The sequence below is a fragment of the Astatotilapia calliptera genome, chromosome 19 (genome assembly GCF_900246225.1).
Source record: "Astatotilapia calliptera chromosome 19, fAstCal1.2, whole genome shotgun sequence".
Lineage (NCBI taxonomy): Eukaryota > Metazoa > Chordata > Actinopteri > Cichliformes > Cichlidae > Astatotilapia > Astatotilapia calliptera.
In genome coordinates this window covers 22,122,496-22,138,448 of record NC_039320.1, presented here as the reverse complement: position 1 = coordinate 22,138,448, position 15,953 = coordinate 22,122,496, and the positions used below count along the sequence as shown (strand labels likewise).

General features: G+C 41.2%; 1 protein-coding gene across 3 annotated transcripts in view; it reads left to right on the top strand.

Annotated features, from left to right (window-relative positions):
- Positions 1–15,748, top strand: part of htr1d (5-hydroxytryptamine (serotonin) receptor 1D, G protein-coupled) — a 61,422-nt gene extending 45,674 nt beyond the window's left edge. For all 3 annotated transcript variants that reach the window (XM_026152717.1, XM_026152714.1, XM_026152715.1), the window contains exon 2: positions 13,156–15,748. In XM_026152717.1, the coding sequence (XP_026008502.1) occupies positions 14,050–15,207 (1,158 nt within the window). In that variant the 5' untranslated portion in view covers positions 13,156–14,049 and the 3' untranslated portion in view covers positions 15,208–15,748. The remainder of the gene's footprint in view (positions 1–13,155) is intronic.
- Positions 15,749–15,953: the final 205 nt, after the last annotated feature.

The window sequence follows — 15,953 nt, the reverse complement described above, 5'->3', positions numbered from 1 at the left end:
GGCCTGATCTCATGAAGCATGTTTTACAACATGTGGATGTGTGTGTGTGTGTGTGTGTGTGTGTGTGTGTGTGTGTGTGTGTGTGTGTGTGTGTGTAGCTTACCTGGGGAAGTCTTGGCACCAGGATGCACTGTGGGAGAAAGACAAGCGTGCAAAGGCATTGTGAAACTTTGGGCAATATTCCGCTGGGAAGCCTTGGATCCTGCCATCCATGTGGATGTTACTGTGACACGTGCAACCTTTCTAAGCATTGTTGCAGACCAAGTGCACCCTTTCATGGAAACATTATTCTCTGATAGCCTCTTTTAGCAGGATAATGAGGCCTGCCACAAAGCAAAAATGGTTCAAGAATGGTTTGAAGAGGACAATAATGTACTTGAGGTGTTGACTTGACCTCAAAATTCCCCAGATCTCATTCCAATTGAGCGTCTATGGGATGTGCTGAACAAGCAAGTCTGTGGACTATGGGGGCTCCACTCCCCAACTTACAAGACTTAAAGGATCTGTTCCTAACATCTTTCTGCCGAATACGACATCATACCTTCGGGGGTTGAGTGGAGCCCATGGGTCAGGCCTGTTTTGGCAGCAAAAGGGGGACCAACACATTATTAGGCTGGTGATCCTAATATTATGCCTCATTGTTGTGGCCAGACTGCTTTGAGCTGATAGAAAGGCAACAGTAGCTCAAATAATAATTTTTACAAAGTATTTAGAAGATTACACTGTGTGGTCTGTGAGCTAAGGATAGGAAACTGAGACTATAATTTACTTGGGCTGACCAAAATTGGGAAATTGATTGAAGATTGGAAAAGTGTTGCCTGATCTGGCGAGTTTCAGCCTCTGCTGCATCATTCACAGGGTAGGATCAAACTTTGGTATAAACAACATGAAAGCATCGAGCCATCCTGCTTTATATCAGTGTTATGTCATTGATGTGCAATCGACAAACCAAGTGTGTGACACTACCATGGAAATATATACCACACTCTCTGAGGAATGTTTCTGACACCCTACTGAATCAGTGCCACAAATTCAGTTAGTTCTGAAAGCAAAAGGGGATCCACCCTGGTACTAGCAAGGCTGGAGTATACATTAAACTATAGTAAATTATTTATATTCACAGGACATTAGCTTGTCTTTATAGCCAGGCACAGGTACTACCAGTGCACTTCACAAAATTCGAATATACCAAAAGTTTTCTCAGTCTCAGTGTTCCTCCTACAGCATCCTATAACATTTGCATTCTGATAATCTCTGCACCGTGTTATTTTTTGGGCCAGCTTTCAATGAAGGGCATCTAAGCTGTCCCAGATTTACACTCGTCCTGTTCCACTTTCAAAGGGTCACGTACATTGTATTACTGGTGCGAAGACTGTCTGCGTGTTGATAAAGTTTATTTTGTGCAGAAATGAGGAGAGTACAAAAGTCAGAATTTTCTTTTTTAAACCAGTTTTATGAAGCTGCTATGCAGCCTGTTAAAACTAACCATTTGGATGCCTTTAATTTATAGGAATGAATTTTCTACCATCTGTCACTTTCCTTCTCAGCTACTGTAATATGTCCTGAAGTAGACACAGAAAACTATCACAATACCGCGGGTTAACCTCCTCTTCTTTCCACACTTTCTAGTCATTTTCTGGCACCACAAATCAACATGAAGCTCCTTCAGTGTCCTCTAGTGCCAGTTCACTCCAAGGACTGTGTGGTCCTTGGAGTGAACTGTGTGGGTTATGTTTTTTTTAATCTCTCTCTCTCTCTCTCTCTCTCTCTCTCTCTCTCTCTCTCTAAACACACACACACACAGATATATATATATATATATCGTGTCCCACTGATCTATAACTCTGTTACTGTTCTGCACTAAGCTGCTAAAAGACAGTTTTTCCTTACACCTGTTGCAAAGAGGTGGCTCATATAGGAGATCACTGGATATGCATAAACAATTTTTGCCTGTGTGCTGACTATAATGATAGGAAACAGCATCCAAATGCATTGGCAGCACACGCTTGGCTAGAACACAGTTAAAAGGCAGTTCACCTACTCAGATCAAATGAACAATGATTATTGTTTGAAGCCAGGCACGTAGGTTTGAGGAGTGAAATCGAGGAACATAAAATGTATATTTCTTGTATTTAAATTAATCAGGGAAGTTCTTAATTCATGCATTTATTCATTTTTGACTTTCATTATTGTGCACAAGAAAACACTGACTGATGCTAAATTATGAAATCTTTAACAACAAGTGCATAGCTGTTATGTGTACACCTTCTAGGTCTGTGTGTTTTTGTGTTCGTGTCATTGTGCCAGGAACTTAATAAATTTAACTGAGATCAGAATGGCGTTGTCTGATCTATTCAGAGATGGGCAGTAACGCGTTACTTGTAACGCGTTACTGTAATCTGATTACTTTTTTCAAGTAACGAGTAAAGTAAGGGATTACTATTGCAAAAATGGTAATTAGATTACCGTTACTTTCCCGTAGGAACGCTGCGTTACTGCATTACTAAAACCGTGATTTTTTGCGAGAATGTCTCACGACAGTGACGTAAGCGAGTGCGACGTTCGTGACAACAGCTGTGTGCAGATCAACAGTGGATCACATATCGATTGTGGGAGAGAGTATGAGCGTGCAGCGTTTAAAGCGTGGAAGTACTGACCTTACTTTGAGTTTGATTCCATAAAAAGTGACAAAAACATTAGCGTCCATTGTGCGTGGGAAGAAAACTTCTTTTTACAGCGAAAAAACCCCTAAACTTCCGAGCAAGCACCGAGTAGCTACGACGTAATGGGAAACTCACAGACCGCGGCACACCTGCACCAGGGTAAACCTCCGCCTACCGCACTCCTGCTTTACAGGTGAAAATAGAGCAACAGGACCGCTGAGTCTTTGACTTTATTTATTTTCTGCTGTGTTTTACTTGCATCTATTTGAAAGACTGAGTGTAAACACAAAAAATATTTTATTTTATGTGCTGGAATGTGTAGAAAAAAGGTTTAAATGTTAAACTAATTTATTCAAGTCAGAGAATGTTGCTTATAGTTTAATTTTTACTTGATGCATAAAGTTAAAAGATTAAAACTAATAAAACAAGTTAAAAAAGAGACTTTTCCATTTGATTACATTTTGTATGATGGATTATGTAGAAAAAGTAGAATTGGGCTGAAAGATCTATCACTTTATCACCTATTCAGGTTGTAAATCGTGTTTTAAAAAAGTAACTAAGTAACTAAGTAATTAATTACTTTTGAAAATAAGTAATCAGTAAAGTAACTGGATTACTTTTTTGGGGAAGTAATCAGTAATTAGTTACTGATTACTTTTTTCAACTAACTTGACCAACACTGGATCTATTAGTACTGAGTACTGATACAGTAATGTAGCAACACTCAGCAACTACTCATGGGTCAGATCGTCAACATTGTGACAGGATTTGTGGCTGGTGCAATCCCACTGTAAGATGATTTCTACCCTTGAGAAGGTTTCTTATTTAAGAAATGTTATACTGATTTAATGTGTATTTGTGATGCAAAAATCAAAGTTACTTTTGGTTTTACTCATGCCAGCAGCAGTAGCTTAGCCATGCTTACTGTTTTCAGGTCATAGTAGCTGGTGTGATTATATCAACATTTGTAATCAAATTAGGCAATCTCTCATCTGAATGGTCTGGGAATAACTGTGGTTGCTGGACAGTTTCCATGCATGTCCTGCAGCAATAAACTTTACCGCTGCATCTGTGAAACCAAATGTCCACCTACGCCAGAACTGATAGTAAATGGTCTTTAAGCTCTGGTCTCTCGTCTAATGTAGTACAAGCAAGTCCAGAGGATTCACAACAATAGAGTGGACAGCAAATCTTCTACCCACTGCACGATCCAACCAGGGCCCTGTTTCAGGAAGCCGGTTTAGAAAACTCAGAGTGAAAAACGATACGCAGGGTTGAGTAACCCCGAACTGTCCAACTCGGAATATTCGGTTTCAGAAAGGCTGATAACAATTAGTTCAGTCAACGCGGAGTTGCTTTAACCCCAAGTGAAGCGCGCGGACGAGGATACATAAAGCCCTGATAAGCGGAGCACAGATTAAGCGAGTCACCATGGAGACGGAGGGAAAGAAGGCGCAGTCAATGTATTTTACAGCGCTTGAGGCCGAAATTCTGATGGCAGCATATGCCGATAACATGCAAATTTCTCAGAAAAAAAGTAACACAGCCTCAGCTGCAAAACAAAGGGAGCATGCATGGGAAAACATAGCCGACAGAGTCAATGCGTGAGTGTTAATATAAACATTGATCGAGGGATTTCCACCCATTTAACACGTTATTTTATCATATGTTATTTTATTTGTTATTTTATACATTTTATTTTGTGATGTGATGTGAGCGCAGGTGCAACCCAACAGGCCCCAAACGTTCCTGGCAGCAAGTAAAAATGAAATATAAAAATACAGTCCAAACAGGTGAGGTGTAATATTATTATGAGCCATAGTGCTTGGTCTGTTTGTCCCATGTAAATCAGCAGTTAGAGGCTACATTAATTTTCTTTCTGTAAGCACTTATTGAAATTATCTGAGCACATTACAAGTACATATTTGCTTACTCTGTATGCTCAAATGTGGCCCGTTATAGCCAACAGAAAAAAAGCGGAGGCCCGAAAAACAGGGGGGGGGTCCTCCACCACCACCACTCACAGAGGCTGAGCAGTTGGCCCTCAGCCAAAACAGTGGGCGCCCTGTGGCCGAAGGCATCTCTGCGGGGACATCCTCTGAGGCAATAACCCCGCAAGACACAAGTGCCTACATAGGGGGTAAATTCAAAATAATACATGATGTGCATACATCCTTTCTTCACAGTCACCTTTGCAGTGCTACTCATACATTTGATAAACTCTTTACCATAATGGATTATTTTGTAGTGAAATTATTTTCCGACTGATTTTGCCTTCCCTCAGTCTTGGTTGTCTTTGAGAGCATAATGACAATGAAGTGTAAGGTGCTTGGTATGTTTGTTAATTGCCATTTGGTCCCTTGTAAGTTATAAGTGACCTGTATGAACCTCATATTCTATCAGTTGATGGTGATGGTGTACTGCATCTGGTGCAGCCTCCTGTTGAGCCAGACCAACATGCAGTTGTGAGTACTCTTAATACTCCACAGATTATATGAGTTTACAGTAGAACAGCAATGTTGTTTATTTCTTTACTACAGGAAAATAATGAAGAAACATTGACAGCTGTTACAGAGGAGGAAGCAACAGAGACACTCTATGAGGTGTACATCTTTTAATACTTTGTGTACAGGAAACACAGGCGACCAATAAAGCCAGTTGAACAAAAAATCTGTTTATTCTTCTTTCAACATGTTGAGGTGATGGGTCAAAGGAAATGATTGTGACATATGGTGTCTCTGACTGCGCTTCCATCTTGTATGTCCGTGGGAGGGTCAGGATGTTCATGGTTTGGATCACTGCTGATGTCTGGTTCAGAAGGACAGTGTTCTCCTCTAATTGTGGCAATGTTGTGAAGAATCACACATGCCACAATAATGTCACATGCCCTTTCTGGGGTGACCCTGAGTCTTTGCAGGCACTGGAACCGGGCCTTAAGCATTCCGATAGTCATTTCAATTCTGGCTCTTGTCCTGCAATTAGCCAGATTATATCGCTGCTGTGGGCCCGGTTCAGGGTCAGGGGTAAGCAAATAGGGTAAACATGGATACCCCCTATCACCAAGCAAGTAGCCAGTGAACTCTCCTAAGACAGAAGGGTACACTTCAGTTCAAATGTCCCTGAAGCAATTGGTCTTTATATATTTTAAAGTATTCTCAACTCACCATGTCCAAATTTTGTGCTCAGTGTACATTCACGGAATATTTGTGAGTCATGAACAGAGCCTGGCCACTTGGCTTCCACATTTGTGATAATGTTGGCAGCATCACATATGATCTTCACAGTGCAGAGAACACAAATTAGCATCCATTACTATAATGAAATAATTTGTTAGTTTGAAATGCTACAGGGAACTATGTACCTGTACATTAATGCTGTGGAAAGACTTCCTGTTCACATAGTCTCCTTCATTTACTAAAGGAGCAATGATTGGAATGTGAGTGCCATCTATACAGCCAATCACGCCTGGGAACCCTGAAAATAAATGTGCAATTTAAGTAGTAGTCCAAGTATCACCACATCATACATTAAGTTTTGGTCATCCTGATACCTGCAATTTTGTGGCATCCCTCTTTGATGAATCTTGTGGGTCTATGACCGGGGAACACCACAAACGAGTACAGGAGACGTTTCAGTGCAACTGTAACATTCCTGACTGCCCGACAGACGGTAGCCTTGGAAACGTGCTCAGCGTAACCAATATTATACAGAAAGCTCCCGTTTGCAAGAAACCGAAGTGCAATACAAATAATATGCAATGAACTGAGAGCATGTCCGCGATGTGTCACATGCGTAATATATGGCCTGAGGATGTTATCCAAATAACTTATAGATTGTGCTGAACAACGGTAACGTTCGCACAGAAAATCATCAGGAAATGATAAAATGTCCAAACGCGCTCTGATCACTCTCTCCCGGCGGAGAGCTCTGCGGAGAATTTGGGCTTCACGATCTACTGGCTCTTCAAGGAAGTGGCACGCCATGTCCGACACTTCCTACTGTCAGGTTTCCGACAAAGGGGCGGAGACAGTCAGGGTTAGTTGTAGTAAACCTGCTAGGGGGCAGGTTAGCTTCACGGCGTGTGTCGTCATAGTGACTCACTCAGGCTGCAGCTGAACTCGCTTTGTGAAACCGAAAACCCAGAGTTTTCGTTAACTCAGGGTATACTTACTCAGTTTTTCCACTAAACCGGCTTCCTGAAACAGGGCCCTGTTCCTTAAACCCAAATAAAGGTCTCTTTCAACCCAGTATCACAGCAGACATGTAACAGACAAGCCAAATGAAAGTAATCATGGGAAAGCATCTAAACAGACATTACTAACACATTTGCGTGTAAATACATATTAGCCACCTATCTTAATAGATTCTTGCATTGATGGATCCTAGAATGGACTTCATACCCTTCTTTGTCACTAGCGACTTCTTGGCCTTAAATATATCATCTGCCCCTGCTGGTACATATACGTCTGCATGCCTGTCCTTTTCACGACTTGGAGAGGCAAAGCTTGAAATTGAAATGGTGGACCTGGTCTGTTACATGCTTTGCGGTGACATTGGGTTGACTATTTCCAGCTATGTGCTCGGACAAGTTCAGTTCAATTCAATTCAGTTTTATTTATATAGCAACAAATCACAACACTCACCTCAAGGTGTTTTATATTGTAAGGTAAAGACAAGTAGTAGAAAGAAACCCGAACAATCTGACCACCCTCTATGAGCAATCACTTGGTATCAGTAGGCAGGAAAAACTTCCTTTTGACTGGAAGAAACCTCAGGGTAAAGGAGGGACAATCATCTGCTGGGCTAAGAGAGGGAGGCAGGACGAAAGAGACACAAGTACAAATTTGGTCATTGTCTAGAGTTCGTGTGCGATGCACCTCTACAGATACTGCAGATGCTGTCTCAGAATGTATCATTTTACACCATCACTGGGTTCCCAGATGTCTTTCTCTGTTGGCATAAATTGAGAAAGACATAACCCTCATAAGCCCACCACACATTCATCATCATCATCATCATCAACTTTATTTATAAAGCACTTTAAAACAACCACAGCTGACACAAAGTGCTGTACATTGGAACTGTAAAATAAAATTACATGAGATATAAATAAAAAACAAATAAAAGAAGAGTGAAATCATTAATTAAATAACTACTGCATTAAAAAAGAAACTAAGTCTCACTGAGGTTAAAAGCCAAAGAATAAAAGTGGGTTTTAAGACGTGATTTAAAAGTGGACAGTGAAGGGGCCTCTCTAACATGCATGGGCAAATTATTCCATAATTTTGGAGCCACAATAGAGAAGGCCCTGTCCCCTCTGAGCTTCCTCCTGGATCTCGGTACCTCCAGGAGCAGCTGGTCAGCTGACCTGAGAGACCGACAGGGTATGTGGGGATGAAGAAGCTCAGAGAGGTAAGGCGGGGCAAGACTGTGTAGACATTTAAAAACAAACATAAGAATTTTAAAATTAACTCTAAAAGACACAGGCAGCCAGTGCAGAGAGGCCAGCACGGGGGTTATATGCTCTCTTTTTCGAGTTCCTGTTAGGAGTCGTGCAGCCGCATTTTGAACCAGCTGCAGACGTGAGAGCAATGACTGACTGACCCCCACATAAAGTGAGTTACAGTAGTCCAGGCGGGAAGACATACACATAGCACATCCATGCTCACCTACCATTTAGTGCATGCTTGAGTAAACACTAGACATTAGCTGACAGCAAAGGTAGCAATGGCTCTGCCTCTTGGTTAAATCAATTTGTCTATCTACACTGGGCCATACGTCATATGCAGGCCTGCTGCATTTGGAGGGTATTACCCTTTCACCCAGACCAACAACCAGCCTGCCTCACATGCTGCAGCATCTGCTTGGACTTAACTCAAGCCTGAAATTAATAAATTTCTGATTTGTGAATGGCATGTGGAGCAATGGCTCCAACTGGGCAGAGATGCGGTATTGTGGGTGCTTCAGTTCTGCTTTTTGTCACACCCACATGAGTAATTTTAACTTTTTTTTTTGCTTTTTATTATTGCAATCTTGAGATGTTGTTCCCACTAAGTTTTTTAAAGGATGATAAATGCACATTTCAGCTTAGCATCAGGCCTTACTGCATTAGACCTTCAATTTCAAAGCCAGATGTAGACATAATCGCTTTCACACAAACAGTATAGAGCTAATTTTAGGCAAGGTCTGGTCTTGATTGAAAATCTTCCCCTCTTATCCATTCATTATGAATCTCATTAAGTCATTGTGCTGTAAACCAGGCCCTTAGGAGATAAGCTTTGTCCTTCACTTGTCTGATGTGTAAACAGATAAGCTGTTTAATCATCTATCATACATGCTACTAGCACATGTGTTTGTGAGTGTGTAGGTGTGGGGGTGACATTCACTAGAAACATATTAGAGTATAGCAGCTTGCATCAGGGATAAGTGAATGAATAATTCAGCGTTGTCCACAACAGTCTTATTGCAGCCTCACTCTGTGGTGCATTCAGTATTACAACACTAGGAGTAAGCGTCATTACCAGACACTCTCCGCACGAATCAGTCACTTCTGTGCTGATGCAATGAAGCACTGGGATGACTCCAAAGTAGTCATGCTGTGTGAGCTGTGTGATGTTTCACTCAGCACCTCTGACACATGTGCACATCGTGGTTTTTTTGGTGATATTTTATGTGTACTATGAATAACAATATCTTGAGCTACTCTCATACACAAGGATGACAGCGCTGTGTTTGTATGCACATCTGGGAATGAATCTCCACTCCTGTCTCTGTGTTAACCATGGTCACTGTTGTTGTTCTTCTTCACCGTGTTACTGTTTACGCTGCTGTGTGGACACTGAGTGATGATGATAGGCAGAATGCATATGCAGTAAAGCCAGAAGGAGCCATCCTAACGACTCAGTATGACGGTTTTAACAGTGGCTGCTTAGTTGTGGATCATGCATGAATCAGACCTAAAAAACAAAACAAAAATTTGATGTAACCCACTTGGATTTATAGCCAAGGCTTTTGTAAAAATTATTATTTTAGTTTTCTAATTATTAAGCAGCTGGCTTATGCTTGTAGCAACGCTCACCCTGGGGTTAAAAAACGAAAGGCAAAAATGTTCAAAACCAGCAAGTACTTACCTTCACAGTACCTTTTAATAAGGATTATTTTAAATGAAGCTGCAGTGAAGATTAGCAGGGCTTGGTTACCATTCCTTGTGTGTCTGACTCAGTTTTAGTAATAAGCTTGTATGTACAGTGAGTACTCTGTGCCCTTTTCTTGGCTGTTTAAGTGTACACGTCTTTGATGGAGGAAAGCCAGTAGTCGACTGACCTCTCAGCTATTCGAATGTCATGGTCCAGGTTTGGAGCAAAACAAAGCAAGCACGAAGAATTTGTATTGTATGATGTGAGGGAACTTTAAATAAATTATCTCAGTTTACACTAGCTGCCTTGGAGTGAAAGGAGGATCCCACAGGAGGAGATGAATGAAGTAACTACAGGCAAGAAGACTGATGACTACCCGGGCCCTGAAACGGGCTAAAGGGTTTGATCAATGAATGGATGAATTAAAACTCTTATACTTGCTAAGCAGTCCATAGGACACTTATAATGACAAAAAATGAACCACAGACCAATGAATATCAAAGCTGTCTCCACGTTTAATAGCGGTCACAGCAGAAAAATATAGAAGGTTAAGTCACTATAAGGAAGGGATGAGATGTCTTTGTCTTTAATTTAAAAAAGAAAAACAGTGGCAACTAATGTGGTTAGTACATGGTTATTAACAGTTGTTAACATGTTCACACATCTTTTCTACGTACTCTGACTAGTATTATTTTTATTTTTTAAAACAAAACTTTTAATACATTAATATATCTATGGTTTTGTACAGTAAATATTTGTTTGACCTGCTCCCCTCAGGCAGGAGGCTCTGGTCCATTCGCACCAGAACCTCTCGTCACAAGAACAGTTTCTTCCCCTCTGCTGTTGGACACATGAACAATAACCACATGATTGTCCCCGCCACTAACATATGACCCTACGCTGTGTAACTGCATCATTTCATGTTTGGCACTGATCACCACCTGCACTCATGTATATATCTTTCTACGTAGCACTCATAATTCTTATTCTCATGTATATATCTCATGTATATCTCATGCAAATATCTTTCTTTCTACATAGCACTTTAATTCTTATTGTCTGCACTGAAGCACCGCAGCAATTTCCTAATGTTGTAAACCTCAACATCTGGCAATAAACCCATTCTGATTTCTGATTTCTGATTTCTGATATACAGTAGAAAACAATTCATTTATTAAACTTACTCTTGCTAAGAAGGCATCACGGCTATGTCGCCTCACATCAACGCTAAGAGAATATCCATGATGTTGAATCAACTTTCATTTTGGAACTGTTACCGAACTATACTACGATTAGATGCTGAGACAAGGCTGCCAGCTGATGGTTATTTGCCATCAAAATAGTAGTCCTCATCCCCAACCAATCACTACAGATGGATCCCCCTCCCTGAGCTTGCTTCAGAGTTTTCTTCCTGTTTAATGGGAGTTTTTCCTTTCCACTGTTGCCAAGTGTTTGCTGTAGGGGATTGTGTGATTGTTGGGGTTTTTCTTTCTAATATTGTCTTTATCATACAATACACAGCACCTTGATTGTTGTTTCTTGTGTTGTTTAGATGTTTTAGGTTGTTTGAACTTTTTTTATTTTTTCATAGGGGTCTAACCAGCTACAGTAGTAAATCCGCAAGTACGCCATTCCACATAGCTAACTGTGACACATTTACTGTTGTGCTGCGGCATTCGTTGAAATGTTGTTAAAGAGACACCATCAGTTACAGGAAAGAGAAACTGATTAGTAATGTATTTTCCTATTTTCCCATCAGAGGTAGAAAGACACAACACAGGAACTTCAGATTAGAGTCAGCTGACCTTTATTGTCTCAGTGTTTGGATATGATTCACTTTGAGTTATGCTGCCTGTGGAGCTCTGTGGAAGTCAGCGCTGGTTGTTAGATACACCATTCTAGTCTTGTTTGGAACACCTTAATAAATATTAGATGCACTGCCAATAAATTTGGTCATTCGTGGTCCTCAGATGATGGTTGTTTTTAGCTAAATGTCTCAATAACAACTGGTTTGATTGTCCTGAAATTTGTGTTCATCTAATTTAATGAGTGAACAGTTTTTGTTTTACCTGATGGTTCTTAAGAAAACAGCACATATGAGAGCAAACACTGCAAAAACAAACCTTTATAAATTGTACTGAGGATGAATTATAAAAATGGTCATGGCCGCTTGAGAGTTTGCAAATGAATGCATCAAGACTGGTGAGACTGGCACCGAGACACCAAGAATGTTTCCTTTGCTACTTAATATGCCAATTTATTGTCACAGCCCAAGCACAATAATCCCTCTCAAGAGCCCAGCTGCCAATCAACACTTCACTTAATGGAGGTGATTTGTGGAGTTGTATCAGGAACAAACATACACTTGGAAATCGGTCTTAACAGCAATAATGTGCAAGCTGAAGGATGTGTTAAATGTGAAAAGGCAAACATTTGTAATTAGCGTGGCAAACGCAGTTGTTTGTTTTCCAGCCACCACATTCCTTAACGCTTCGAAATCACTTCAAAGCTGGTTGATGTGTGAAAAATGAAATCAACAAAATCCCTAAAAATAATTAACAACTTTGTAGACTTTGTTCTGCTAGTAACTCCTCTCCCTAATCATTTCATGTTTAAATGAATAAAACCCACTTCCCACACAAAACTCAGCTGAGATTTTACAATGTGGCTTTTTCACAGTACCTGACAAGAATAAAGATTTACATGACAATTTGCCACATACGCTATAAGTGGTAAGTAAATCATGCTGTTGCTCTTCAATAATAAATGAAAGCAAACGTGATACATGGATGGAAAGCTGGAGGGTTGTGATTAGCAGACATTTGAAGTTTTCGTTCCTTCCGGGACATAACGCCACTTTTCCACATTTCAGTTCCTATCTCTTTTGTTGTATTTGAAATTGAGTCAGCTTCCATCGTGTGATAATGTTCTGTTACTGTTGCCTGGAAGAAATATTTCCCTTTGTACCGCTACACTCCAATTTCCCATCTCCCTTCAGAGTAATGTGAATAAAAAAGTAAATACTTTAAAAAGTATTGACTTTTGAAGAAACTTTTTTCATTTTTTCCATGAAATATTCATTTGTGCTGCAATTATTGGAGAGAGAATATCGTTTTTATGTAGTTGTTGACAATTTAGTCTTACAACTACACAACAGGAGTGTGGGTGTTAATCCATGGATCAAGTCACGATACTCCTTTCAGAAATCACAGTTGAGTTTGCAGTTTATTCACATGCGGTGATTCCAGGTGGTTTGTCTGTGTATGTCTCTGTTCATATAAATAATATGGTGCACAGGATGATGCACTGCAAAATACAACATTTCTAATCATTTTTCTCTCATTTGTCTCACCTAGGAAGAAAATGCCTCGGAAGAAGCTGGATGAAAATCTGACAAAACCTCGCAATCTTTACGGACTCTACAAGTGAACATCTGTCTGACAGGCGATGCTGTGAGAAGAGAGATATGGATGTTGAAGAATTACCCATGAGCTACATTTATAAGTTTTTCCTTGGTTTGATGCTGATCCTGTAACTGTAGTGCTTTGGCTTCCCAACATCATTAGAAATAGGGAGCAAAGCCAAGTTACAGTCAGAACCTGACTAAGCTTTCTTGTGGACTTCAGAAAAGATAAGGGAGAGAGAGAGAGAGCAAGCAAACCTTTGTATCTGTTGTCATCATCTTCCTACGCACAGTTCCCCGGTTTGCTTTATTGAAAAGGAGGAGCCCATTAAAGCATTTGATAGATAGGAAAAGCTTGGTCTGAAGGTGTGGTTGCTGGCTGGCTGCTAGTTGGAGATGAGATAAGAGCGTGGGGAAACGAGAGAGACAAGACGTGCCTTTCTGACGGGAGATGAATACAAATTAGGATTATGCCCTCCTGCAGCTACACCAGTTAAGCGAATCAATACTGAAGTGGAGAAATGGTCAAATTCGTCTCTGATTCATGCCAACTAATCATCAGTATCATTAGTTCTAAACCAAAACTGTGGAATGAGTTGTTTGCTAACGGTTAATATGAAATAATTCTTTTGAATAAAAGGGTTGATGAATTAAGGAGAGATCCGTTTACAAATGCGGTTTCAAAAAAGTTAGAAAAAAGAACATTAAAAGACGGACTTCTGGTCAAAACCATCAGTGCCACACCATCATGGCCTTTTTCAGTGTTACACCTGAACTGATCCGTGTACAGTTGTAGATTATAGATATGAGACTGGATTCAAAGCAGGTTTAACAGAGTGGAGGCGCGATGGAGCTGGACAACAGCTCACTGGACTACTTCATTAGAAACTTCACAGAGATTCCTAACACCACTACAGCACCACCCTGGAGCGAGGCCACACTCCTCGGTTTCCAGGTCTCTCTGTCTGCTCTGTTAGCCATTGTCACCTTGGCTACTGTCCTTTCAAATGCCTTTGTCATCGCCACCATCTTTCTGACCAGGAAGCTCCACACACCTGCCAACTTCCTAATTGGCTCCCTCGCCGTCACAGACCTGTTGGTTTCCATTTTAGTCATGCCAATTAGCATTGTGTACACTGTCAGCAAGACCTGGTCGCTGGGGCAGATTGTTTGTGACATCTGGCTGTCATCTGATATCACATTCTGCACCGCCTCCATCTTGCACCTGTGTGTAATTGCGCTGGATCGCTATTGGGCTATCACGCACGCGCTGGAGTACTCAAAGCGCCGCACCATGCGCCGTGCAGGGATCATGGTTGGGGTGGTGTGGGTGATATCTATATCGATTTCCATGCCTCCACTTTTCTGGCGGCAGGCCAAAGCCCATGAGGAGCTTACAGAGTGTATGGTGAATACAGATCAGATCTCTTACACCCTATACTCCACCTTCGGCGCCTTCTACGTTCCCACAGTGCTTCTCATCATCCTCTACGGTCGGATTTACGTTGCAGCCCGCTCTCGCATTTTTAAGACACCGTCGTCGTCTGGGAAGCGTTTCACCACAGCGCAGCTAATCCAGACCTCTGCAGGGTCCTCTCTCTGTTCTCTTAATTCCTCCTCCCACCACGAAGCACACCTACACTCTGGCAATGTGGGAGGTGTGGGAGGAGGAGGGGGAGGGTCACCTCTGTTCATGAACAGCGTGAAAGTCAAGCTGGCAGACAACGTGCTGGAGAGGAAACGTCTGTGTGCAGCACGGGAGAGGAAAGCAACCAAGACACTGGGCATCATCCTGGGCGCGTTCATTGTCTGTTGGCTTCCCTTCTTTGTTGGCACGCTTGTCATGGCGATATGCAAAGAGTGCTGGTTTGATCCAGTGCTGTTTGACATCTTTACATGGCTGGGATACCTGAACTCCCTCATCAACCCTGTCATCTACACCGTCTTCAACGACGAATTCAAGCAGGCTTTCCAAAAGCTCATCAAATTCAGACGGTGCTCCTGAAAAAAAGACAAGCGTGGATTAAAACTGGCATATCCAGTGAAAAAAAATGGAGCGAAAAAGGCAAAACAAAAACAATAGATAATAGTCAGAGTGGAACTACTGTGCAAAAAATGTACCATGTTGATAAATGTGATTTTTTTAAAAATACATTAAATATCTGTGCATAGACCTTTAGATACCTACAGTATTTCAATTATAAAGACTTGTGCATGCATCCTACAAAAGACCCCCCCACCCCCACCTTTCCAGACATTGCGATGTGCCAGAATTCCCACACCTAAGACGAACTAAAAAAGAAGTTTGGGAAATCTATTTAATATGAGAGAGACATCATTGTTATTTCTTGGAGCAAGAAAAGCTTCTACACAGATAAGGACCAGAGTGACTGTTTGGAAGGAGCAAACTCTGAGCGACTGAATTCAATCGAGCCAAAAAAGAAAAGCCATGAAATGTATGTTGTCTTCATCTCTGTGTCACACTGTACGCTGCTTCTCCTATGTACTGTAAAGTTTCTGTGGAACAGTAAAGTACTTAGAAAGACTCCAACTTCTAAAGGCTCAGAAAAGCTTTGTCCATGTATGCAAGTGTGCATTAAATGTGTGTGCTGGTGGTGGGAGCTCTGTGCACGCGCATGTGAGTAAAGGTAGACGTGTTTGAAGAAGAAGTGAGGGTTTTGAAAAGGAAACTGCATTTCAAGTCCAAATATTAATTCAGGTTTTTGTGATGGATTACACGTGCTTCATTTC